Here is a 26,535-nt window from a genome sequence, read left to right as displayed (position 1 = left end):
CTGTAAGAGAGGACTAAGATGATAGAGATTGGAAAGTAATAATTGGGAGTTGCTAATTGAACTATGGACATTGGGATGCAGAGAGGGGGGGTATGGGGAAGTCCTAGAAAAGAGGTTTATGAAAATATGTTTGAAACTATACGTGTATGTTCGTCATTTTTAATGTTTGTCTGTTTTTCTCAAAAATGTTGTAAAACCAATAAAAATTTTATAAAAAAAAAAAAAATAATAATGTTGTTGGCTAGGGACGGGGAACCTCCAGTTTGCAAGCCAGAGTTGGCCTAACATGTGTCCCCATGAGCCCGAGGCAACTTCTCCCAAACCATGCCCATCTGTCCCACACCTTAAGTCATATGTGAGGCAGATAGAAACATAGAATTGTAGAGTTGGAAGGGACGCTGAGGGTCATCAATCCCCTGCAAAGTAGGAATCTCAACACGTGGTCCCCCAATTTGAAACCGTGCTGGCTCACGCTTAGCTTTGCAAAGGCGCTAGCAGTTTTATTGCTGCATCACCAGGACGCCGCCCTGGTGGTGCAATAAAGAAGAGGAGGAGGAGGAGTTTGGATTTGATATCCCGCTTTATCACTACCCTAAGGAGTCTCAAAGCGGCTAACATTCTCCTTTCCCTTCCTCCCCCACAACAAACACTCTGTGAGGTGAGTGAGGCTGAGAGACTTCAGAGAAGTGTGACTGGCCCAAGGTCACCCAGCAGCTGCATGTGGAGGAGCGGGGAAGCAAACCCAGTTCACCAGATTACGAGTCTACCGCTCTTATATGTGCCGAGTGGCTGACTTCCAGCACATTTATTATTATTAAATGCAAACTTTCTTATTTCAGGCAGTGGCCCAGCCTCACCAATGAAAAAACAGAGAAATGCGGACCCAGGGTGGTGCTTTCAAACACCAAGTAAAAAATGGGCATTCTGCAATCCCCCCCCCCCGAAAATGAAATACTGCAAGTGCATTTGCCTGCCTAATGCTCACAACTCTACCATATAATATCCCAATTTCCTCCGCTGAATAGAAGCAGAAACCATCCTTTTCAAAGATGACAGCACCTCTGAAATATACCACCGTGGGCCATGTTTTGTAAAAAGAGGGAAAAAAGGTCTTTCACTGCAACCAAATGCTATTTTACTCCGTAACTGAAAAGCCACTGAATGAACTGCTAATATTGTCGGTGCCTTCAGTCCTCAGTACCTTCTTTGGATGAATTACCAGTGTAAATAAGCACACCAGAGGAAGAAAATCTCATCGGCACACACGGCTGACAGTCAAGTGACACTTGGACACTCAATAGCAGCACAATTTCAGCTGTGAGGCTTTGATGGCTCTGCATTCAGTGCAAATGTACTCCAGAAAGTCGGGGGGGGGGGCAGAAATTAGAACAAGTAGCTTTTCCTTCTCTCTGCTTGAAGAAAACAGCAAGGTACAGCCTGTATGGTGGATGATTTCTTACCTCGGAGCCTGTGGAAGAGTTGGGCTCTCGCTTTGCAGAAGAAGGGATTTTACCCTTGGAATCCATCCAAACTAAGGCTGCAATCCAACTCATGAGTAAGTTTCATGGAAATTAGTGAGATTTATTCTGATGTTGATATGCACAGGATCGGGCTGCAAAAGCCACCTTTGATGTTATATTTCCCCACACAAAGTAAGATGTCTAGTGTAGTGTGCGTGCACATTTTGATGCCACCAGAACTTTCAGTCTCCCAATGATATCGTAGGTTGAGGACAGTACTAATGTACTTGGGGTATAGTTGGGGTCATACAAAGCCATCTTATACTGAGTCTGACCAATTGGTCCATCTACCCAGACTGGCAGCGGTTCTCCAGGATTCAGATGGAGGTCTCTCCATCCTTGGGAGATGCCAGGGATCGAACCTGGAAGCTCCTGTATGCTCTACCAGTGAAGTGTTGCCCTTTCCCGAAATTATTCAGCTGGAATGACAAAGAAAACTCCCAGTGACAACCAGGAGTGTATATTTAGGCAAAAGAACTGTGAGCTCCATTCCATTCTGGTGCTCAAAACAGCTCCACCTTCCAGGCCCGATTCTTCCTTCTTAGAAAGCTACTTTTACTTGATTTGCAGTATTGACTGCACTGTAAATTCCCCCCTTCCTTTACCCACCTGTAGTTCTCACTCAGTCAATATTGTAAATAAGGGGTAAGTGGGGAAATCTCAGGCCAGGGGGCCAAAAGCAGTCCTCCAGGCCACTGTATCTGGCCCTCAAAACCTTCTCTAGTTATCTTCCACCCCAGGCCATGCCCCTCACTGCTCCCTTGAGTCCTTCTGCTTGTGGCTGGAGAGCGTTCTTGAACTGTGGTTATACCTCTTGCCTACTACAGCTGTTGCTCTACCTATTTTTTCCTCTGGCCCCTGGAAGGTTTCCCAGGAGGAAATGCGGCCCTCAAGCTAAAAAGGCCTCCCCACCCCCATTGTAAACTGCTGAACTAACAGAGTCTCAACACAGATGTAATAAGGCATGGGAGAACATTTCTAGCAATAGCGAGCACCATGTCCAATTCTGTTTTCCTACTGTTGCTTATTTAAATATTTCTATATGCAGCGGAAATAAAACAAGGAGTAAAAGTTCAAACCATGATGCATTGCATTTATTTAAGGGCAACCATTTCAAAATTAGAACACCATAGAAAATTTTCAACATATCCACAACCCATCATAGGAGAAAACCACTCAATAAGTAACATGCAAGTTAGTCCTAGCTGGGAAATAACATTTTGTTCTGGTCTCCAGTATTTAACATGGCACCTGCCATTGTGAGAAACAGGACGTGGCATCACCTCCTTTGGCAATGGCCTTTGGCTGAATGCGACTGTGCACTTCCAACCTGAGTTCAAACGGCTCCTTGTTTAGATTTTCTCATGTCACGCAATTAGCTTTGTTTGGGAAAGGATTTCGTTCACATAGCTGTTGTTTTTTGCCCCGACTTCATCTTTCAGCTGCTTCAGTTTGGTTCTGATGTCCTCCTCAGACATGTCCGCCAGTGGCAATGCTTTCACATTAGAAAGGAAATCCTTGATTATTTTTTCACCTTCCTAGAAAGGAAAAGAAAATGATGTTCAGCCTCTGATTTGCGTCCTCCTGGATTCCTCTGCAGCATGGGTGGGGAGCCTCAGAGGCTTCTACTGCACCATTTCTACGAATGCATTCGTCTGGCACTGAAAATAGCAATTTCAACAACCATGGGTTTGTGGATCAATGACTTAAAATGGCAGAAAATGGCAAATTAAGCAGATGTGATACACAGAAGATCTAGATTCAGACTCCTAGTTAAAGTGTGTGTCTGTGTGTGAATACTGATTGTTATCACAGAATCTATTTGCTTTGGCTGCTGCACCCAAGTGATTTATACAAGTCCTGATAGCCTTTAATTCCTAATACTGTGTGTAACTGATGAGATGAGCTTTAGTCCGTAAAACCCCAGGCTACAATAATCTGGTTCATTATCTTAAGGTGCAACTAGAGTTTCCTTGCTGCAGCAAACTGACATGGCTACTTCTCAAAATCAGTTCACAAAGCGTTCTTTACAGTTCTGTTTATACCATTCAGCAAACGTGTCTGGACAGCATCAGTCTAACTGAAGAAATCAGGGAAGAAATTTGCAGACTGAAAAGGATTAAGCATTAAACACACATTGGCGAGTGAGCTTTTGTAAGCCAGTGCTTCAAAAACACAGAAAGTATCATCTGAGCAGTTGTTAATGCAGCAGCTGTTGCTCACCCACAAATCATCATCTTAAAGCAAAGAGGCCGCACAATGCAAAACTCTCAGTGATGCAGTAAGCTAAATTTCCTGGTTTTGGAGGAGATGGCTCAGGGAGCTCAAAGTGGGTATCAGTCTTCTGATAAATGACATAGAGAGACAGGGACCCCTGGATGGTTAAGTCCAGTCAAAGGCAACTGTGGGGTGTGGCACTCATCTCATTTTTCAGGCCAAGGGAGCTGGCATTTGTCCACAGACAGCTTTCTGAGTCATGTGGCCAGCATGACTAAACCGCTTCTGGCGCAATGGAACACCGTGACGGAAGCTAGAGTGCACCAAAAAAAACCCGTTTACCTTCCTGCTGCAGTGGTACCTATTTATCTACTTGCACTGGTGTGCTTTCCAGCTGCTAGGTTGGCAAAAGCTGAGACAGAGCAACAGGAGCTCAACCCATCACCTGGATTCAAGAGACAGGAAGGCAGGCAGAGTATACTAGGCACCCTATAATGTTTTTTTGTGGGCACCATTCCAGGGGCAGTGGTATCACTTAAGAGGTTCTTGTTGACAAATCCGTATCTAAATCTTGTAGATACATTATAGAAAAGGGGGAAAGAAATGATTTCAACAAGCGTATGACAGTTAGCAAACCTGCTTCTCTTTGTAGAAGTTCCTGGCTGGTGGCTCTTCCTCCTCGGCCTGTGGATTTCCAACGGTCTGGAACTCCCCCAACTCCAAGGCCTTTGTCTTGGCATTCTCTATCACATGCTTGGGAAAAGCAGCTAGCTCTGCCACGTGGATGCCAAAGCTCTGGTCACAAGGCCCTGGAAGAAGCATCACTGGGGTCAGTCCTCAAAAGGTGAAAGCACAACCTGTGCATCTGATTCCATGCTGCCTATTTCAGAAAGAGGGGGGACTGACTGCCTGAAAAGTGATGTCCGGGTCAAACTCAGCCCCAATTTCTAGCAGTTAAACATAATCCTGCTTGAGCTGGGGAAATCTGAAACTCAGCCTGGGTCAGGGGGTTTCAAACACCATAAAAGTGAACATTGCTAAGAAGCAGTAAGTTATCAAAATGGGACAAGAGTACAAAAGGAAAATGTCCATTTGGGGTTGCAAAAGCATTATGTGTCAACCATTAAAAGTAATTTGCGGGGGCCATAAATTGGAAAGGATTCAGAGGACAGGAATGGAAAAGGGTACTGAAATATGTACATATCCAGCCCAGAGCCAAGCAATGTTGGGACACCCCCAAAAGAGGAGTAGCTTGGAAAGTTAATGGTGGCTTCCTGTGTCATTCAAAACAGGAACGGTGGCTAACATTAACCATGGCTGCTTCAACAAGCCAGTTTCTCAAAGTAGTTTAAAGCAGGCTTGTTTGAAACCAATCAGCTAGTGTGGGTTAACCAGAGTTTGCCCTCCAGGTGATATGACAAGCTGCTAACTAAAAGTGAAAGCTTCCCAACTCCTCTTCCTGGCCAGGTGGAGGGGTGGGGGAGCACATGAGTCCAGTGTTCACAATACACTAAACTAGGGCCAGGGAATCTATGGCTCACCAGGTGTTGTTGAACTCCAATTCCCATAATCCCTGACCAGTGGCTAAGTGATTTGGATTCCAACAATGTCTGGAAGGCCATAGGTTTCTCACAATGCCAACTTTCCCCCATGTGGTGCCTTCCAGCTTCCATCAGCTCCAGCCAGCATGGCCAACGGGCAGGGATGATGGGAGTCGTAGTCCCAAACATTTGGAGGACATCAGGCTGGTGAAGGCTGCTCTACAGTAAACAAGGTGGCTTTGTTCCAGGGATCTGAAGCGAGCCTCACCATTTTTCACACGATACAGCATTGTCAGCGTGTCCTCTGTGGTTAGCGCTGTGACGTGCAAGTTATTCACGGTGGGGATCTCGTCAGCAAGTGCGGTCAGTTCGTGAAAATGAGTGGCAAACATGCAAAACGCTCCAATTTTGCTGGCAATATATTCAGAGATTGCCCAGGCCAATCCAAACCCATCATAGGTAGATGTTCCTCTCCCAAGCTCGTCAATGATTACCAATGAGTTTTCTGTTGCAATCCTAAAACCAGAGGCAATAAAGTTGTCAAAAGTGGTACAGCTTCAAAACTAAACAGGAAAACTACACCACTGGCCCCTAAACAATCAAGGATACACAAATTCTACTTTCTCAACATTCCTCTCTTTTAAGAGCCTCCTCCAGATAACATTCCCTCTATTTCCAAAGTTTAGAACTCCTGTGTAGCCCAAACACTCCAAAAGTACTTCAGGGACTGAGGATGCTAAGTAGCCAAAGAATGTAAATGTCTGAATTTCATGGGAAGGAGGGTGAAGAACCTACGTGTGGAATGGAGTGTCCTGGAGAAGGGTACTGATATCTGACTATGGGACTGAACAGGAACACAGGATACTGAAACATTTGGCTGTAGGTCCCATTTGTTCCCAATAATACTGAACTAAAACGGCAATCAACTTAGAAGCAAAATGAGCCCGTTGTTTTCTTCCTATGTTTGGAGACTTCTGAGATTCTCAAAAATATACTATTCTCCAGTGGCTGTAGCCAGTTTCAGAGAGTATCTGTCCTGTGCACAAAACAGATCACAAGGACCTTGGGGAGTGGGGTCACTAAGCTTGCAGAAACACTTGGGGCTTCTGGCGAGCAAGGTTTGCAAACGAAGATCTTACCTAAGGATGGCAGACGTCTCCAACATTTCCGCCATGAATGTAGACACGCCTTTCAACTGGCTGTCCCCAGCTCCTACCCGGGCCAGGATGCAATCCACAATGCTTATCTCTGCAGAGTCACATGGCACAAAACAGCCAATCTGGGCCATGAGAACAATCATCCCTGTCTGGCGGATGTAGGTGGATTTCCCTCCCATGTTTGGTCCTGCAGAGCAAGTAGCAGCAGGAAATTAAGCGGCATTTCAAGCAGGAGGAGTAAAGGTCTTCTTGACAACCTAATATGCAACTTCACAGTTTAACATACTGTGCTTTTTTATTTTAAACCACTTAGTATTTCAAAAATCTTTATGCAGTTTACACTGTACATGATATAAAAACAATATCTATTGAAGCAAAATGAAACCTAAAACCAACAAAACAACATTAATTCTGATTAAATACAGCTATTCTTCAATGTCCTTCTTTATTAACTTTTGATTAATTATCATATTCATAAGCTGTTCTACCTTGTCAGTGAGCAACACCACCACCAATGCAACCATGGCTGTTCCAACTGCATTTTATGAAAATCACTTCCACTGATTTGCCTGTTGGGTCAGTTTTGCACTGGTTGTCAGGCTTCAAACTTGAAAGCTGAAACATTAAGGCTTGCCTGAAGATTGCTTCCCCATTTCAAATCAAAACACCCACCTAAATGCAGAACGCTCATCTGCAGAAATTATTATAGGCTCATTTCTTCTCTGTTTTGAGGCCAGGATACAGGCTTATTTTAAAAGCATCCTCATAAATAACACGCACACATACAACACAGAAGATGGAGGCAAGAGGGGAAACAGGCATGGCATATAAACGAAGTTTTTACCGGTAATGATATGGAACATCTGCTTGCCCTTCTCAAAGGTCACATCGTTCGGGATGAAGGAAACGTCATCTTGAACTTCAATGCAGGGGTGTCTTGAGGCTTTCAGCACAATCTTCCCTGTCCCCTTTTCCAGAATTGTTGGACGTACGTATGGGGTTGGCGCTGCATTTGACGCATGAGCAAAACTGACAATAGCATCCAGCTGGGCTATGACATCACTCAGGATCTGTATGGGCTCCTTATACCCTGTAGGAAAAGCACAGGCTCAATGCAGCTTCCTGCTTTGCAGAAATCTAAAAGGAATCCAGACATTAATCTGGCACTGCCACCCGCTTCTATCAACTTCTACCATCCTAGCATACAATGAGAATTCTAGCTGGTGATGTGATAAGCCAACTTGCAGGTGAGAACATAGAACACTTTTCTTTCTTTGCATTTGAATATCCCAAGGTGGGGGCGTCAATTGGGGTCCTGGCTTCATGGTTGCAGGTGCAGCCGTTTCAGTTATGCAATATCCTTGCACCTCAGTGAAATGTGTTGCTGTCCCCTCTGGCTGAGTGGTCCCTCTCCCTGCAGGCTCAGTGTCCACACAGGAATCTGCATTATACGAAGTCCTATCAAGGGTCTATCTAGCTCAGTGTTTCCCAACCACTGTTCCGCGGCACACTAGTGTGCCGCGAGATGTTGCCTGGTGTGCCGCGGGAAAAATTAAAAAATTCGAAAGATTTTTTTTTTTTAAAGTCAAATTTTCGATTGGGGCGCCTTCACTAGATGACCCCTGGGGTTCCCTCCCTCCCTCCCGCTCTGCGCCTCCCTCCTCCTCCTCCGGGGAGGCCCTTCCTGGCTCTCGGCCAAGGCTTGGCGGCTGCCACTCACTCACTCGCTCGCCCACCCGTCCCTCCATCCCTGCACCCAGCCTCTCCCCCTCCGTCCCCGGCGCGGGGGCTGCCGGGATCCGTAGTCCCCTTGCCCTTGGGCTCCGCGCCCGCGCGGGGTGCGCGAACTACGTTTCCCAGCGTGGCCTGGCGGGCCGGGCGTTTTGTTTGAAGCGCTCTTCTCCCGGCCATGGAATGAGCGCAGCGGCGGCGGCCGGGCGGGCAGGGGCTCTTCCGCACAGACCCCGCGCAGCCTGCCTGCGCCCCCGCGGAGATCGGGCGGCAGGATGGAGCCCGGGGATCCCCGCGGAGGTGGAGCGGCGGAGGCGGAGGTTGCCCCCCAGGTAGGGCTGCGTCGGGGGTTTTTTATTTTTGCAATGCTGCATCCGCGCCGGAGGGGACGCATTGGACCGCGAGGAGACCCCTTGGCGGGCGTGCAAGGCAATGCATGCGTGCAGGCGTTGCATGGAGTGCAGTGCAATGCAATGGCAACGCGGCGCCCTGCATGCATGCATGCAACTTCCATCGGCGCTCCGGACTTGGCAGGTGAGGGGGGTCCCCAGTGGGCGGCAGAGAGAGCCGGGAGGGCGAAGGGGAGCCGGGGGGGAGCAGCGCTGCTCCCCGAGCCGAGCCCGGGGGGAAACTTCGGCGTCGTTGCGCTGGGTGTTGGAAGCGGAGGCTGGCGGGTGCCCCTCACCTGCAAAACCTGGTCGCCTCTCATATATTTCGTGCATTGCATTCATCGCCCGCTTTCTCCTCCAAGGAGCTCCCGGGGGCGCGCGTGGTTCTCCCCGTGTTATCCTCGCAACAACAGCCCTGCGAGGTGGGTCAGGCGAGCACCCAGGGATTGTCCTGGCCAGGTGGGGTGATTTGAACCCTGCTCTCTGCCCGGTCTTCGTCCTCATTTAGCCCCCACATGTGCATGACTGTGCATGACTGAGGTTTTCCCCCCTCGTCTTGGCTATGGTGTGAGTCTGTCCTGTTAATTAATGGGGTTCTGCCTTCGGAGAAGATGAGCCAGCCCTCAAGGAGGTGATTATGTAATTTGCTAGCAATTCATGTCCCTCCCGGCGTGACGCTGCGCGCTGACGTCACGGGGCTGTAATGGTGGTGTGCCTCGAGATTTTTTTCATGAAACAAGTGTGCCTTTGCCCAAAAAAGGTTGGGAAACACTGATCTAGCTGAGTACTGTTCATACTGGCTGGCAGCTGCTCTCCAGGGTTTCAGACAGCGGACGTTCCCTGTCCTATCTGGAGATGCTGGGTTCTGAATCTGAGACCTTCTGCATGCAAAGCAAATCCTACACCTCTCCCTTACCACTTTCATTTCACTTTAAAAAAACAGCCAGTCTAAATAGCCACACCTATTTCACTACATTAAAAAAGGACACATAAACCACTGTGGCACAAGTCTAGGTAGTGCGTATGGAAGTGCTGGGCTGCCCGGACAACAAGACCTGCCCCCTTCGGCCTCGCTGGGCTGGTCCAAATGAAAGCAGAGCAATATGTTTGGACCAGCTTGGCTGCAGGAGTTGCCAGAAGGAGGCGCACAAGGTGCCATCCAACCATCGTAGGGACTCCACTTTGGATTGATGCAGGGCTTACTCTTTAACCTTTTCTTCACCCCAAGATGTCAAACAAGCGAGCAGGTACGGGTTGTTCCTCAGGGTTTGCTCCCAAAGCCTTTCTCAGGAACAAGTCTAGCTGCAAGGCAGCAGAGGTTTAGGATCAGGGTTTTCCTTCTCCTAGATGGGCTACCTTCCCAGGTTGACGATCCCCATGTGCCCCTCACTTCCCTCTACAGCCCGTGCAAAAACAACCTTCTTGAATATTGGACCCGCTACTGGCCTAGTCCGTTCAATCCGCAGGAGCCTGACTTCGCATGCAGAGGATAGTCAAGTCTTAAACACACAGTACCACAACTGCAGTGCTCATCAGGAACAGTATCTTCCCCCAACCCCCCATCCTCTCCTGACATATATACACTAAGTGCAACACTCAGCCATGAAGGCTCTTGAAATCCTCAACCACCAGTACTCAAAGTGAAGCAAACTACCCCAAACCACCATTAGGTCCAGTCGTGGCCAACTCTGGGGTTGCGGCGCTCATCTCGCTTTATTGGCCGAGGGAGCCAGCGTACAGCTTCCGGGTCATGTGGCCAGCATGACTAAGCCGCTTCTGGCAAACCAGAGCAGCGCACGGAAACGCCGTTTACCTTCCCGCCGGAGCGGTACCTACATATCTACTTGCACTTTGATGTGCTTTCGAACTGCTAGGTTGGCAGGAACTGGGACTGAGCAAAGGGAGCTCACCCCGTTGCGGGGATTCGAACTGCCGACCTTCTGATCGGCAAGTCCTAGGCTCTGTGGTTTAACCCACAGCGCCACCCGCGTCCTGAGTCTGCCCCTAATAATGACACCCAACTACGTCTGTCCCCCCTCAACTTCAGGTGAAGCACTGCATTCCTTAAAAATATGCCTGAAGGCAGTTACTGACTGCATAAGGGATAACAAATGGAAGCTTAATCCAGGCAGTAAAGAAGTGATAATGATGGGACAGCCCAAAACTATCCTAGCAGAGTTAGATCCCCCACTAAGGATGAGATTTGCAACCAGGGGTTGCTCCTAAATGCTGAACATCTGTTGGATTCTCAGGCGGCTGCAGAACCTAGGAGTGCATTTTGCTGGGTTAAGCTAGTGAGCCAATGTGATGCTCTTTTCAGATAAAGAGTTGAACTCAGTCCCTCATGCTTTAGTAACCTCCCACACAAGTGACTGAAACACGACCTACATGTATTCTATGTTTCAAGAAGCAGCTAGCGCAGAATGCTGCAGCTCATCTGATCACGGAAGAAGCCTCAGTGAAATATTCCAGATCTAGCTCATCTGCAGTGGCTGCCTGGCCCGGTTGCTTCCAGGCCCAGTTGAAATTGCTGCTGCTGATCTTTTAAAGTCTGCATCAGAGCTGAGGAACCTCAGGCCAGGGCCTTGGTGCAGCCCTCTTCACCCCAGGCCATGTCCTCTCCCCCCTAAGCAGCCATGTTCCACACCCAAACTGTCCTTTAATTGGGTTCGTGAACTGATAATACCTGTCGCATGCCTAGATGGAGAGCTGTGGGGCAGTGGGACTGAGGCTAAAGAGCAATGAATGTAAATTTGGCTTTTGTGCGGTAGGCAGTTTCTACACCCACAAACACCCACCCACACATCCTTTCTATTCTCCATCCTGGGAAGTGAAGAGACACTATCAGAGCTTATTTCAGCCAGGATAAAGTGCTCAAAGACAGTGTAAAGCAGGGGAAGTTGGGATGCTGCCTGGGAAAGTCCCATGAGCCAGATATTGAGGTTTGGGGGGCTGCATTCAGCCCCTGAAGTTCCCCACCCTGTTGTAGCATCAAACCAAGATGTGGTACTATGCCTGAACAGAGTCACTGAGTACTATAAAGCACTAGTTGTGGGCTGCGCCAAAGTATCATTAAGCTCCAATTAAGCATTTGAAACCAACTACACTCAGAGCCTGTTGACACTACTCAGGAAGGATCCTGCCGCTTATATGCCAAGTCCTAAAGTATGTAAGCGATGTCAGGTGACAACATTTTAGCGCTCGGAAAGCTCATTCTGCAAGTGCACACCAGGGAAATCACTCTTGCACATTTTAGTATTCTCTCTGGAAAGTTTTCCAGTGCAAACCTTCGCCGTCTCATTGAACTGGTAAAGAGCAAGGGCTAATTAAACTGCTGTGAGCAACCCTGGCTTTGAAAAGGCATATCACTAGCTGTTAACACTGAATGCATAAATTGGTTGACAAGACAGACCTGCTGTCTCTCTATTATACATAAAACCTTCCACAGGGACAGAATTTGATCTTCTTGACAGCATCATTCTTATCCCCACCCGCCCCGCCCAAACGAACACCCCAATTCACTTTCACAACGCCTCCCAATTGTGCGTTTTATTGCCCCAAAAGATCTTCTAACTACCATGCAACGATGTCTGGCCAGATGTTCAGAGACCAGTTTCTACCCACAAAAGGCTACTGGGGAAACAATTATAGATAATTGCCCTGGAAGGAGAAGTTAGGGAAGGTGGGTGGTGTTAGCTAATGCAGTTAAGAAAACCACGACTAATGTATTCACTGAGACATTTGCAATTCTGCTCCCATGCACCCACAAAGCTAGGAGGCATTCACCCGAGCAACTTTTCCTGAAACTGCTGCTGAACATGCTAGCGTGCTCCAGTAGAGCCACTTCGGCTTTGGGTCAAACCAGATGAGATGGAGATTCAGTCACAGATTTCCTGATTCTAGTTTTTGTTCATTTTTTTACACATGGTGGTAGGGTACTTTTAATTTTCCCATAACAGGCAGGAAAGGGGCACAGGAAGCTGCCATATAATAAAGTCAAACCACTGGTCGATCTTACTATGTACAGCCTACAAACTGACAGGCGGAGGCTCTCTGGAGATTGTACAGAATGCTGCCATTCCGCTTGCGCAATGGACTTTCGATTGCTCAATTAATCTCCCCACTACCTCTCCTCTCCTGTGCAGCTCCCCATGCATGCCCAAAAAACCTGCTCGTGGAGGGGGGGGGCGTCCTCCCAGCCCCTTCTTATCTCTCTTCCCACAACTTCCCTTAGTGTTACCTCTACTACAGAAATTTTGATTGTAAGATCATTTGGGGTAGGGAACTGTATTTTGCTTATGTAATTCTGTAAAGTGCTTTGTACATTTCACGTCAAGCAATAAACACAAGATGTAGTCAAACAAAGAAGCCAGACGATTCCACAGCTAAACTAAACACTAGAGCACCCACAAATGAAGAAAGAAAAGATTAAATGGTGCAATCTATTTGTTCGTTCATTAAGCAGATTAAAAATATGAATTTTATACAGGCTTTTTATTAGAGCTGTCCTCGGTGAGATTGATTCAGCACCGACTAAATTACCTGCGTCTTTTTGCCAGCTCGATACAAAACAGTCACCACAGAGGCCATGTCAAGTTCCTTTCTTTTGCAAGATGAAAACTGGGCTAAAATGGACAGACTATGGCCGTGTTTACACATTTGAAGGACTATGATGCCTTTTTAGACAGTCATGGCTTCTCTCAAAGAATTCTGGGAACTGTAGTTTGTCACAGAGCTACAATTCCCATACTTCCCTGTGAAGAAGGACTGGTTGTTATGCCATTGTGGGACCTGTAGCTCTGTGAGGGGGAATAGGGGTCTCTTAGCAACTCTCAGCGCACTCAACAACTATAGCTCCCAGAATCCTTTGGAAGGACGCCATGACTGTGGTATCACAGCACTTTAAATGGATGGTTTGGATGTGCCCTGTGATATAAAGCTTTGGCTGCAGATGTCTTAGTAAGTTGGACCCCTTCAGATCTAATTCAGCTTTAATCCAATCACATGGCAAATACAGCAGCCAGCACAAAGGGTGGGGAGGGGACTGGTTGTATGAATGCACCATTAAACCAATTTATAAAACCTTTAAAAAATGACAATCCTAGCTGACAATGTATTTCTTTTCTTATCCATTTATTTATTTCCAGCCATTTTACCTAAGCGGTGCAGTATCAATACCTCTCAGCACGTTTTAACACCTAAAGCAGGTGGTGTTATAATCAACACTTCCGTTTCACTCAAAACAGCTGGCAGCAAAATGCAAACGCAGCGCACAAAGGTAAAACGCTACGAGGCCCAATCTCACACACTAAACGAGGCTAACTGTTTGAACAGCACATTCCTTTAGCTGCCGTGCCCAAGTGCTAGGGCGCCCGCTGCACCCAAGCATTTAAGCAATCTGGAACAGCTTACGCAAGAGAAAACCACAAGTCTTTCTCATCTGTATCACCATCTTACTCATGCTAAAGCTGCCTGCACATCAGTGCCCTGTCGGAACAGGATTTGAGGGTTCCCGTTGCTTGAATCTACATCCGATTCAGGAACACAGAGATCTCAGCAATGGCGCCCCTTTAGGACACTTAGGGGTGCAGAGATGCAAAATGTCACATTAAAAATCACAGGACATGTACACGTGCCAAAAACAATAGATCAGTGAGGAAAAATGGCACCAGCATGTTTTAAAGCAAAGAATAGTATTTGGATATAAAAACAGATGCCTGGCAACTCCTGCCAGTTTTAAAGCCCTCTCTAGACATTGGTTGAGATGCTGTGACCTCAGACAACTGATGCTCAGAGTTGCTAGAGTGCTCGCTTTTGTTTCTAGAAGCGGGACCACCCAACCTGCCACAGGCTGAACGGCCGTGATGTCAGGGAATGTTCCTGGAAAACCAGAACAGGGACAGGAAACCAAGGTGGAAGGAAGGCTAAGGTTCTGAAGTGCCTTCTGTTTCATTAGCAGCAGTTGTGCTGAGATCCGTAGCCGAGTGCTATATAATATCCAGAGGAAAACCCAACCAAGTTCTGCTTGGCACCTCTAAGCAGACGTACGGCTGCAGGCCATGTTGGCAAATTGTTTTCCGCAGTTAACGTAGTTTGTCCTCGCCACAAGACGGGTCACATTTCTATTTCAGAGAGGCCGCAGGCTGAGAGCAGACCAATTACTTTTGTACGCACTCCACAAATGGTGTGTGGGTGTTTTACTCCTGGTTAAAACATATCCTCAGAACATATCTGGTGATTCCATGTATAAGCACACAGTGTTCCTTACCTGAGGCAACGCCGATGATTTCCTTAACAACGATGGCCTGGCTTTTTTCATACTCTCCTCTGATACTTATGTATTCTTCATTGATGCTTTTCAGTTGACTGTTCAGGAACGAAAAGGAAAACGTTAGCAAACTTCCAGAACCTGGCAGAACACTTGCCAGGTTGACTCGCACCCACCCCACAGGAAGTTTAGAGGACACTTCCATTGGCGTTCCGAGGCAAAGGCAGGGGTATGTGTTTCACGCACATGTTAGAGAACTTCACCCCGTTCTTCTGGGTTTCCAAGACCTTATATTTCAGGTTGTTTCGCAGAACCTTCTCTTCTTTGTAGGTGATTCGGAAAAAATGTCCAAACTGGGAGTTGCATTCTAATTTGATGCTCTTGCCAGCTTCCAGGCCTGTTTCATGGGAAGGGATTGGGGGAGAATAAAATCCATGACTGACTGGTGGCATTATAAACACACAAATCACATTTTCGTTATCCCCACTCAGTGAGTCAAATTTCTCTCTTGGCTGGGTTTTGCTGCTTGATATTGTACCAGGCCACCTGCCGGGAAATTAACTCATAGTCACAGGGCTTGGAACAAGTCCTAACACCTAGCTCGCAAAGAGTTAGAGGAGTTTCAAACTGCGGTGCCACTCACCACTTTAGAAATCCCTCTACTGTAATGCCACGGAAACCTAAGATTACCCAAAGGAGAGGGAGAAGCTCTTATAGGAATGCTTTATTTATTGACACTGGATTGACAAGATCATCACAAAGGATAAACGCATGCCTGTACTTCAACCGTTCTGGCTGCTACACCTCCAAAAGGATATTGTAGAGCTCAAAAAGGTGCAGAAAAGAGCAACCAGAAGTTATCAAGGGTCTGAAATACTTCCCCTACTAGGAAAAACTTACACGGGTTGGGACTCTTTAGTTTAGAAAAAGGGCAAGTGGGAAGAATGACTGAGATTTCCACTGTTGTGCATGGTGTGGAGAAGGTATATAGGTAGATGTTTCTCTCTTTCTCACAAGACTCAGGGTCATGGGTTTGAGTCCCACGCTGGGCAAAAGATTCCTGCATTGCAAGGGGGTGGACTAGATGACCCTTGTGACCCCTTGCAATATAGTACAGTGGTACCTCGGGTTACATACGCTTCAGGTAACAGACTCCGCTAACCCAGAAATATTACCTCGGGTTAAGAACTTTGCTTCAGGATGAGAACAGTAATCGTGCAGCAGCGGCGCAGCGGCAGCTGGAGGCCCCATTAGCTAAAGTGGTGCTTCAGGTTAAGAATAGTTTCAGGTTAAGAACAGACTTCCAGAACGAATTAAGTTCTTAACCCGAGGTACCACTGTACTAGACTCCAACGTTATCCAACAAAAGCTGAATGGTGAGAGATTCAGGACATACAAAGAGCGAGCCCTTCTTCACACAGTGCATAGTTGCAATGATAGCATTTGATGGCAGCTTTAAAGCACTCATTCCACATCGCCTCGTTTGCCAACAGATCTCTGTGTGTCTGCCAAAGAAAACCTGTGCACTGCGGGGGATTCTGGGTGCAGGAGAAGAGGTGTTCACTGAACAGAGACAAGGCGCTGGTCAAGTTTGCTGTGCTTCATGCAGGCATGAACTGACTAAGAGTGGACCTTAGAAGATACCCAGTTCTCCTCCTTTGACCATGTATTGTGGGGGAAGTTTCCAACAACAGGTGTGTAGTTTTTTGTTTGTTTTTTAAAAAGCAAGTGCACAACTGTATTTTAAAGAATGAGAATGTGAAGCATTTTTCAGCATCAAAACACGGACTGTGTGGATAAAGTGACGGTCATGCCAACATACTTAGTTCCCTTGCTGCCGCCTTCAGCACACCCTGCATTTTTTCCTCTAGCTTATCCATATTCTCTCTCAGCTCAATGAGGCTCGGCTCGATGGAGGGTTTCAAGAGGTATTCGTGGCTCTCCACCTGGGATATGGAGAGAGAAGAGTTATCCACAGAAGAGTTAAAAGCAGCCGCCATGACCCTTCGGTCATATTACGAAGCATTTAAAACCCACCAGTTCATCTAAAGCAACTTCTGAGACCACATAAACTAAGTAACAAATGTGGAAGATTAAAACTCTTGATTAGATCAGTCTAAGTGTCAAAACAAGTATTTATCAAAAGATATGTTAAGTTCACAGAACATTCTGGGGTTTGCAGCCTAAGGGCTGATCAACACCTTACATAAAATAAAAATAAATGAATGAATCACATGGTGAGGACTTTTACCTTTTTTTATTAAAAAAAAGTTCAGTCACGTGAACTCTATGCATATCAAAAATGATATGGATTGGGATGATTCTAATAAACATTTATGTTATAGAGAGATGTTAAACTTTTCAACAGTAGCTCCTCATTTAGAGATAGCGAGATGTCGGCATTCCGTAACAGATTTGTCCCTTGATTTGGTGTACTTGAGTTTGGGCAGTTGCTCAGGCAACTGACATGACAAATCCGAGTGGCCAGGGGTAAAACGAACCCATTGTCTTTTCACGTAACTTAGCAACCATTTACTTCATATATGCAATGTGAGGACCATACAAGAATACCACCCAAGACACATGGCAATCTGTGGAGAGATTTTGGTTGGTTTTCATGTACCTTCTTATATATTCTATATGTCTGCAATGAAATTCAAAAGCAGCTAACAAGCATTTCTCCAGAAAGATCAGACGGTGCAGTCACTGTCTGATCTTTCTTGAGAAACATGTTAGCTGTTTTTTATTGCTCATCTTTTATTACTGAGTTTTGAAAATACAAAACATAAAAAAAGAGTAGCACATCAGCAGGCTAGGCTAGAATCTCTCTCCACCAGTGTGACAATTCCTCACCTGCAGCCTGAAACTGCCTAGCTCAGGAAAGACTCAAACCTTTGCCAATCTGGTGCCTCCAGGTGTTTTAGACTGAAACTCCTGGCCAGCAAATGTCAGCTTAAGCTGCGGGGAGCTTCCATCCAAAACACCTGAAGGGCGCCGGAATACTCTACACTGAGATCCTGTTGAACAGGTAAGCTCAGATTGAAAAAGAACATAAAAATGTAAGATGAGCCTGAAGGACCATGTCAAGCCTGTAAGCTGGACATGAGCGCAACAGTACTCCGCCAACCTGAGATTCCCAGCAACTGGTATTCAGAGGCATAACGCTGTCTTTTCCACCCGCCCAAAATGGCAGATCATCTGGAATGCAGATGAACTTCACACTCCGGTCACACTTAAATCTAAATCTGCTCCACAAGCTCCTCAGGAGCAATGATCTTTTGGGACTACAAAGCACAGTATGAATTCTAAAGAAAGAATGAGAGTTTAGTCAGGCTGCCTTCGAGATCCCCAAAAGAGAACGCCAGAATAACACTTCTATGAACACTGCAGAAATCCAGCGAACAGATCTTAGGCAATAATATATTGCGATGTCAAACTACTTCTCACATGTTTTCTCGTAATCAGAAGAAGAAGAGGAGGAGTTTGGATCTGATATCCCGCTTTATCACTACCCGAAGGAGTCTCAAAGCGGCCAACATTCTCCTTTTCCTTCCTCCCCCACAACACTCTGTGAGGTGAGTGGGGCTGAGAGACTTCAAAGAAGTGTGACTGGCCCAAGGTCACCCAGCAGCTGCATGTGGAGGAGCGGAGACGCGAACCCAGTTCCCCAGATTACGTGACTCTTAACCACTACACCACACTGGCTCTCACACTGGTTTGAATCACTGCAGCCTTGCTCAAGTAGGGCCATGTCCAAAGGAACAATTTGTGCATAGTGTGTCAAGAACGGTGTTAATGCTAAATAATGCAGATGTGGTAGGAAGAACAGACTCAAAAGATGCCACTAGTTCATACAATGCACCATTTATGTATGGAATCTGCGGCCACCAGGTGTTTTGAGGGCCACTAGACTAGATGACTTGACGGCGACATCTCTGGGCTGCTTCTTTGCAGTGATGAGTATTAAGACACTCCCTTTTGGGTTTGGGAGAATGGGACAGCTGGGTTGGGAGGAAGGGGAGGCAAAGGTGAGCCAGCCTTGCTTCTAAGTCAAGGGTAGGCAAACTAAGGCCCGGGGGCCAGATCCGGCCCAATCGCCTTCTAAATCCAATCCGCGGACGGTCCAGGAATCAGCGTGTTTTTACATGAGTAGAATGTGTCCTTTTATTTAAAATGCATCTCTGGGTTATTTGTGGGGCATAGGAATTCGTTCTTCTTTTTTTTCTTTTCAAAATATATTCCAGCCCCCCACAAGGTCTGAGGGACAGTGGACCAGCCCCCTGCTGAAAAAGTTTGTTGACCCCTGTTCTAAGTGATAGGTAGAATTCTGGGGCACTGCATGTCTGGTGAGATCATGAGCACAGCTCACAGATGTATATTAAGCACAACAGGTAATTGTGCAGTTTCACATTTTTACTGATTTACTTCTGTATTTATTGTGCTTTTATTCTTCTTTTGTATTAATCTGTTCACTGCTTTGTGGGCCTTTGGGTCCAAAAGTGGCACATAATAGCTATATGAATGGACCTCCAATGATAGAGAAAGCTAAGCGGCAGCAGAATGGGACAGCTATTGCCTTAATTACCCTGCTTGAGGACTTTCCCATGGGCCACTGTGGAAAACTAGATGGACCACTGATCTGACAAAGCAGACCTCTTCTTGGTAAACTTTCCATGTGGAAACAACTGCGCTGCCACTTCTAATAGCAGATTGCTGGAGCATATTCAAAACAAAACGGGTGTCCTCCTGGGGGGCTCACTTCTGCTTGGAAGGGTTTTTGTGAAAAGACGCAGCTGCTACTGTGATCATTTTGTCAGAGAGATGCTCTAACATTTACCCAGCAGGGACACATTAGCAAAACAGAGGATGAGGTGGTCTACTGTATTCCCGAAACATCAGCCCAACCTTCCAGATAAGTACGGAAGTCAAATCAATCAAGTGAAAAGTTCATCAGCCGGCTGCCTGGCCGTACCTAGACCTAGAGCAAGGGTCAAAAGGTAGCTAGATACAGTCAGGCAGGCAGGCAGCCGGCTGATGAACTTCCTTGGAGAAGTGGGTTTCTTCTCCAAATTGCTGAACAAATCTCAAATAGCAGCAAGTCATCAATGGCAAAAAGGACAATAAATAAGAAGCACAAGGTCTGACTAAGTATTAGATATATAACAGCATGCAGAAATATCTGAAACAGGGCTATGGAGCTCTAGGTTCGAGGTCTACAAACTTCTAGCAGCCACACAAAGTGGGATGAAAACCCAAAAGGCAAGCAAAATGATCCACCAATATGTTGTACTACTAGATCTCATGATTGCTCTGCTAATATTTTAACTTCGAGGACATGAAAAAAGATATGATAGCCATGTTCAAATATATAAAAGGATGTCACATAGAGGAAGGAGAAAGGTTGTTTTCTGCTGCTCCAGAGAAGCGGACACGGAGCAATGGATCCAAACTACAAGAAAGAAGATTCCACCTAAACATTAGGAAGAACTTCCTGACAGTAAGAGCTGTTCGACAGTGGAATTTGCTGCCAAGGAGTGTGGTGGAGTCTCCTTCTTTGGAGGTCTTTAAGCAGAGGCTTGACAACCATATGTCAGGAGTGCTCTGATGGTGTTTCCTGCTTGGCAGGGGGTTGGACTCGATGGCCCTTGTGGTCTCTTCCAACTCTATGATTCTATGACAGACACTCTATTGTTGCTGTTTTAAACTTCTGGATGTTAAGGGATGGGGGAAGGACTTTTGTGCACTGAAGGTTCAGCTATGTCAAAAAACATTTCCTACCTTACCAGGAATTGATTTTTGAAAACTCATCTCATGTTAGGTATAAGATAACATTCCTGAGGATCTATGCTTTTTTTCTTTTTTCAAAAACAGATTCTAGTCCTCAAGGTGAGTCACTGCCTCTCTCAAAAGTACTTTTCTTTCTTTTCACCTTGTACCAGAGCATCCTCAGAAATGCAAATTGCTTTGTTTTTGGTTTCCCCTTCATAATATGTTATTAAAGCTTTTTCGCACTTTGATTCATCAGTTAACAAACAAGATGGTTTTCAATATCCAGAGACTGGTCCCTCCCATTCATTTGCCCTCACATGTTAACTTCAAATTATCAACTCTGCACTTTTCTGCCCATTTGAGAAATCCATATAATGGGTTTCTGAAAGCAAAATTCAAAAACCATCTTCTATTAAATCTATCCCTAGCATTTTTAGGAGAAAAAAATCCTTTTAACTTTAAGCTGCCATGTCCTTACGCTGCTCACACGTTATCTGTTAAAAAGCTATTTTCAAAACAGTCATTTCATCAGGGAAAAACGGGTTTCTCGTAGGTCACACTACTCAAAATGGGACGAGGGAACCTCGCTTTTACCAGAAGCTTTGGGGGAAATAACAAAAGAGGTGAAAGCCTTCCATCCCCTTCACTCCCAAACTTGTAAGGATGATGAAAAATTCATTACAAAAATGCTGGAAAGGACTTGTGTGCTTTCTGCACATCACATTGTAACCTGCATTGCAGCAAAGAAAAGCTATCTAGATAGAGCCTGCAGGGAATGGGAGGAGGGACAGAGCTTTGTGATCACACTGAACTATCAGCAACTACAAAGAAGCCCTTTGCTTGCTTGCGGACCAGGAACAGCTGAATGCCACCACCGAGGAAGTCAAAATATTCCCAGAAAAGTGCAGAGCAGACCCCAAAGAGAAAACAGGGGAAGTGAAATTATCTTTCCCTACATCTCCTGGCAGCTACCTGGACTACATTCAGGGGCACACCAATTATTTCTCTCCGTCCCTCTTCTGCGCTACAGCTCAATGGCAAAGCACTTTCACTGCATACAGGCACTCCTGGCTCAGTCTCTACCGCTGCCAGCTAAAATGTTAGGGACGCAGGAAGCTAGCTTTGAACCAAGCCAGACCCTCGGGGTCCATCTAGCTTAGTACTGTCTGGCAGTAGCTCCCCAGGGTTTCAGCCAGGGAGTATCTCCCAGCTCATGCTGTTGACATTCCAGAGGATGCTACCTTGCAATGCCTTGCCAGAGAACGTGTTAGCTCAACTGTAAACAGCATCTTTCTACCACCCCAGTGCTACGCATCCCCAGCTGAACTCCCCCCCCCCCTTTTTTTTTTTTGCAGGTCTGAACCACTGCATTCACTTGGCCTTTACAAACTTAACCCAAAGCCTAGGGCCTGAGTAACTTGCGATCCCTCAGCTCGAGATCAAGAGCAAGGTGACCATCAGTATGCTGGCGGCACCAGGCAATATTTCTCCTTTCCATTAGATTCTGGCAAGGGGTGGAAGTGCTGAATCAGTGCTTGGGTTCGGTTAATGGAGTGGATGAGGGCCAAACCTGAAAGACCACCTGCCCCTCTATGGACTAGTAAGTTCGCTTGGATCAGATGGGTAAATTCTACTTGTGGCACTGTACCCTACAGAATACCCTGCGGAATAATACCCTTCCTTCTGCCATCAGTTGTTTCACACGTCTTGTAAAAATATACACTTTCCATGAGTCATAAAACTGAATCCTGCTTTATATGATTTCCCTGAATCTGTTTTATTATACACACATACAAAACAATAAAGAGTTTTAAAAGTTAAGCAGTTAAGGTAGGCATGTAAATAAAATACATAAAATAAACTGGAGCCCCGTCAAGAGATAATACTGGTATTTTAAGCCAGTCAGAATTACTCCAAAGCACATATGGAGCAGATCAAGGATGGGGCCACTCTGGGCCAACCAAATTCAGCTGTCTATGACCTGGTCCACATGCAAAATAGTACGGGATGGGATCCCACCTTTCTACCGCTGACATCAACCAAGAGACACTTCACCTCTGACTTCCAAGTGTAACATCCAAAACACATAGATGGTGCAACCAATTCCAGGATTTTATCTAGTAAACTGGGGTAGGCAACCTATGGCCCTCCAGATGTGGCTGGACTCCCAATTCCTCCTTTTCCAAGGGCCCCATAATGCCCAATCTGCATTTGCAAGGAAATGTTCCTTCACTGGGGTAGCTCCTGTGCTCTGGGGGTCCCTGCCTACTGACATGGGGCAAGCACTCGCACTTTATTGTTTTTGACACTAGCTGAAAGCTTTCCTGTTTGGGCAAGCCATTTGCTTTTAACTGGTTTGTGGGTTTTAGTTCTGTTCAGAGGCTGCGGCACAGTGGTAGACCAGCTACTATGCATGCAGAAGGTCTCTGACAGACAATGTGAGCTAAATAGACCAACAGCCTGGCTCAGTGTAATGCAGCTTCCTTTGCCCCAGCTGTAATTTTATTTTGCACACCACTTGGAGAGCTTATTGGTTGAGCAGTTTGTAAAAATTTCTCAAATAATAAATAAAATCTCAACCTTGAAAATATCTCTCCCTGGACACCCACCAAGGCTTGGAAGAGACTATAAGCTCCTTGTCACAGGAGGCTTGTGACACTGTTCTGTGAAGTGCAATGTACACAAGTTCCACTATATAAACTGCCATAATATATACACGCTACCTCACGCAATGTATCTGTGGCTCTATAAACCTAAGTCCGTGAAGCTGGAAGTTTACTCAGCGCAGGCCGAGCAATATAATTTGGTTGCTATGCCAACCTGCAGCTTTACCGTACCCTATTAAAGAGAATGATAGATTCTTACAGGTCTTAATGCGAAACACAAAGCCGTAAAATCAGAACCTGCGAGATCCCGCTTTCTCGCCCACTGCAGACAGTTTGCTGGTCCAGCAACCACAGCTGCCCCTCCAACATCGGCCTTAATTAACTTCCATGGATTTTGGAAATGCAAACAAAACTTGGAGTCATGTGTCTTACTTGGCTTCATTTAAACTTATCTACTTTAATATATGGAGAATTTCTCATCCTTTTGTTTTTGAAAGCAGGTGGGTAAAACCTAAGGGAATCCTCGACAGCAGAGAGACACTCAGGAGGAGTGGCTCACGGCAACAGGTCCCTAGCGGCGGCAGAACTGTCTTACTTGCTGCGAAGAGAAGCGGCAAGATCAGGCTGCACGGATGTACCTGCAGGAACGTCAGGCTGGCAAAACAAGCAAATGCACATTTTTTTTTATTTCTGTGTCCTGCAGGTTGCAGAATCCATTTTTCTTTGTGTGAACTTCTGATGGGGGTAGAGCCAGACTCTATACGTACAGCACTTAAGTTAACTTCCTATTTTCTCCTCATCCAGATTTCAAGTCGGCTGAATATCTAGGAATATCCGAAACTTTATAACCAAGCCAGACCAACGGTCCATTTATCTCAGTAATGCAGACACTGACTGGCAGCAGCCCTCTGGGATTTCAGGAAGGGAGGCTTTCCTAGCCTTACCCGGAGGCACCAAGGGGTGCCTTTTGAAGTGGGAACATGCTCTAACACTGACCTACAACCCTCCAGTCGCAACTTGACCCAGGCAGCCCAACAAACTTTAATTAACACACATGAAAAATCAAAGCAACTCTTTGTGGTAGGGACAACTCCTATTCAAAAGGATTCCCCAATAGCACTACTATTTTACACACACACACACACACACAGTTCCTGTAGCATGTAACTGCATTTCAAGAATTAGTTAAGACCCATGTGTAGCTACTTGGGTATGCCAGCATGATTCTGTGTTAGAGGCGCTCAGCTGCGTTGGTTATGGGATGCGATTCCTGGATGTTGATGCTCTCACCTTGGAGAGGCAAGTTTCGTGTTGACAGCCTTCTGACTGGTTGGCCTTTCGTCCCAGCCCTATGATTTTATTCATTTATTAAGCTATTTATATACCGACAACTCAAAATATATCAAGTCAACGTACAACAATATACACGCGTATAATAAAACCCAGCACACCATAAAACCAGCATAAAACAATCGTTTAAATGACGGGCTAATCTAGAAAGTTTAAGCAGCTGCATAGGCTTGCCGGCCTTCAAACCGGTGTTCAAGAGATGTAAATAGGTATCTGCCGTGTCAATAAGATGAAATGATCACAGCACATTCACTGAAGGAATGTCTCTGCCCACTGGAAGTCGCCCCCACCCTGGCCACTCAGATCTTCAGAAGAGGACCCACCACATCTAATATATAAGGGAAGAGCCCTATGGCTGTCTGTAGCAGGGCCTTCTCTGTGGTGGCATAAAGTCTCTGGACCTCCCTCCCTAAGAAACTCTGTGTCCGTTACTCCCTACGTTTCTGAAGCACATCATACAGCTAGCTTCAACACGTGCCATACAGTACTGACGGGACAGATTTATGTTATAATCTGATTAATTTTTTAAATTGTGCTGACACTTGGTTTCTTTTATTGCCCTATGGCTGTTTTTAGTCATTTTGGCGGAACAGCCTTGAATAAGTTTTTAGAAAGGCAGGCTGAAAAGTTTAAATGTAGAAAAGTTGTGCATGCTGCTAATAGCACCGGGTCATCATCCACCCAGCACATCTTTGACAGAACCAAGCCATATTATTCTGCTTCCTTTAGATTACCGTGTTCATGTCCAAAGTTTCATCAATCATATTTTGGAAATTGGAGAAGTCAGACAGCAGCTCCCTCAGAGGTCCTGTGAACACTGCTTGTACTAATGTCTTGCTGTTTTCTGAAAAAAAGGAAAAACACAAACATGTATCATAATCGCCATCAATTTATTCCTTGCCTTGTAAACCGCCATCTCAAGGCAATCTACATATAAGATAATTAAAAACAGTTCAAAACGGCAAATATGTTTAAAGCAAGAATTGCTCTCTAAAGAGCAATACAGAAGCCAATTTTCAGGGAAAGGTGGCAAACACTGCAGAGACAATTTTAATTTTTTAAAAGACAACAGACACAATGTATTCCTCAGGCTGCCAAATTAAAGAGTGCTTTTAATATATATTTCAGACATTCCCATTTCATTTTCTTAGCTACTGGCACATTCAAATCAGAAAAGTACATCTGCAGAGGTCAAAATAGTCCATCCTTTTTCTTCTCTTAATGAGCAAGGCAGTTCTCTTAAGTTCACCATTTTGGGGTTTTTTTAAAAAATCCAACCTTCTACTTTAAATTGCCCTGAGAAGATACACTTATTAATATTGAAACCAGGAGTTGTGGGGTGGGGAGAGAGGTGGAAACAGCCTGGCTGTTCTGCTAAGCCTCTGCCCTCCAGAGGATTTTGGACTACAATTCCCAACAACCCCCAACCAGCTCTGGAGGGCACTGGCTTGGCAAACGCTGCTCTAAAATGTTAAAAAAAACTGGAGGAAGAATTAGCCATGCACTTCACAAATTAGTCCTGCAAAAGCAACACTTTCTATGTGAAAAAGGAAGGAAAGAATGTGTTGTCCTTTTTAAAAAAACACAGACATAAAGACGTTTTCATTTGCCAAGGCTTCTCAGTATGTAAACTAGCTGCTTTTAATTGCCAGTGTTTTTTCCAGCCCTTGCGCTGTTTTTATAGCTTTTACAGCTAGTTTTATATGAAGCTTTTATTGCCTCTACTGTTTTTCTTGCTTTGTGCTTGATGGCTTTATGCCTCCTCTTTTATGACAGCGCCTGAGAGTTGTGGGCTGCAGCCCTGGGCGGCAGGAACCTGATCCCAGGCCCACTCAAGCAGAATGATATTGGGGGCAATTTCCTCCTCTAGCACTCCTAGCCTAGATGGGCAGCCCACACACAAACCCTGCAGCCCATGCTCTGAAAGCAAGGAGAGGCTTGGACCCTCTAGGTATTGGTGGAGCTACAACTCCCATTATCCCAGCAA

General features: G+C 45.8%; 1 protein-coding gene across 1 annotated transcript in view; it reads right to left on the bottom strand.

The window, feature by feature from the left end:
* Window positions 1-2,592: 2,592 nt before the first annotated feature.
* Window positions 2,593-26,535, bottom strand: part of MSH2 (mutS homolog 2) — a 54,802-nt gene continuing 30,859 nt past the window's right edge. The window contains exons 8-16 of the mRNA XM_081188469.1: window positions 25,283-25,392; window positions 16,646-16,769; window positions 15,070-15,220; window positions 14,824-14,921; window positions 7,280-7,525; window positions 6,418-6,622; window positions 5,547-5,794; window positions 4,374-4,546; window positions 2,593-3,058 (exon numbers count right to left, since the gene is read on the bottom strand). Of these exons, the coding sequence (XP_081044595.1) occupies window positions 2,888-3,058; window positions 4,374-4,546; window positions 5,547-5,794; window positions 6,418-6,622; window positions 7,280-7,525; window positions 14,824-14,921; window positions 15,070-15,220; window positions 16,646-16,769; window positions 25,283-25,392 (1,526 nt within the window). The 3' untranslated portion in view covers window positions 2,593-2,887. The remainder of the gene's footprint in view (window positions 3,059-4,373; window positions 4,547-5,546; window positions 5,795-6,417; window positions 6,623-7,279; window positions 7,526-14,823; window positions 14,922-15,069; window positions 15,221-16,645; window positions 16,770-25,282; window positions 25,393-26,535) is intronic.

This window comes from Podarcis bocagei, assembly GCF_964188305.1.
Source record: "Podarcis bocagei genome assembly, chromosome: 3".
In the NCBI taxonomy this organism is placed as follows: domain Eukaryota; kingdom Metazoa; phylum Chordata; class Lepidosauria; order Squamata; family Lacertidae; genus Podarcis; species Podarcis bocagei.
Note: the sequence above shows the minus strand (reverse complement) of the source record. Positions and strands in the feature narration are given on the sequence as shown.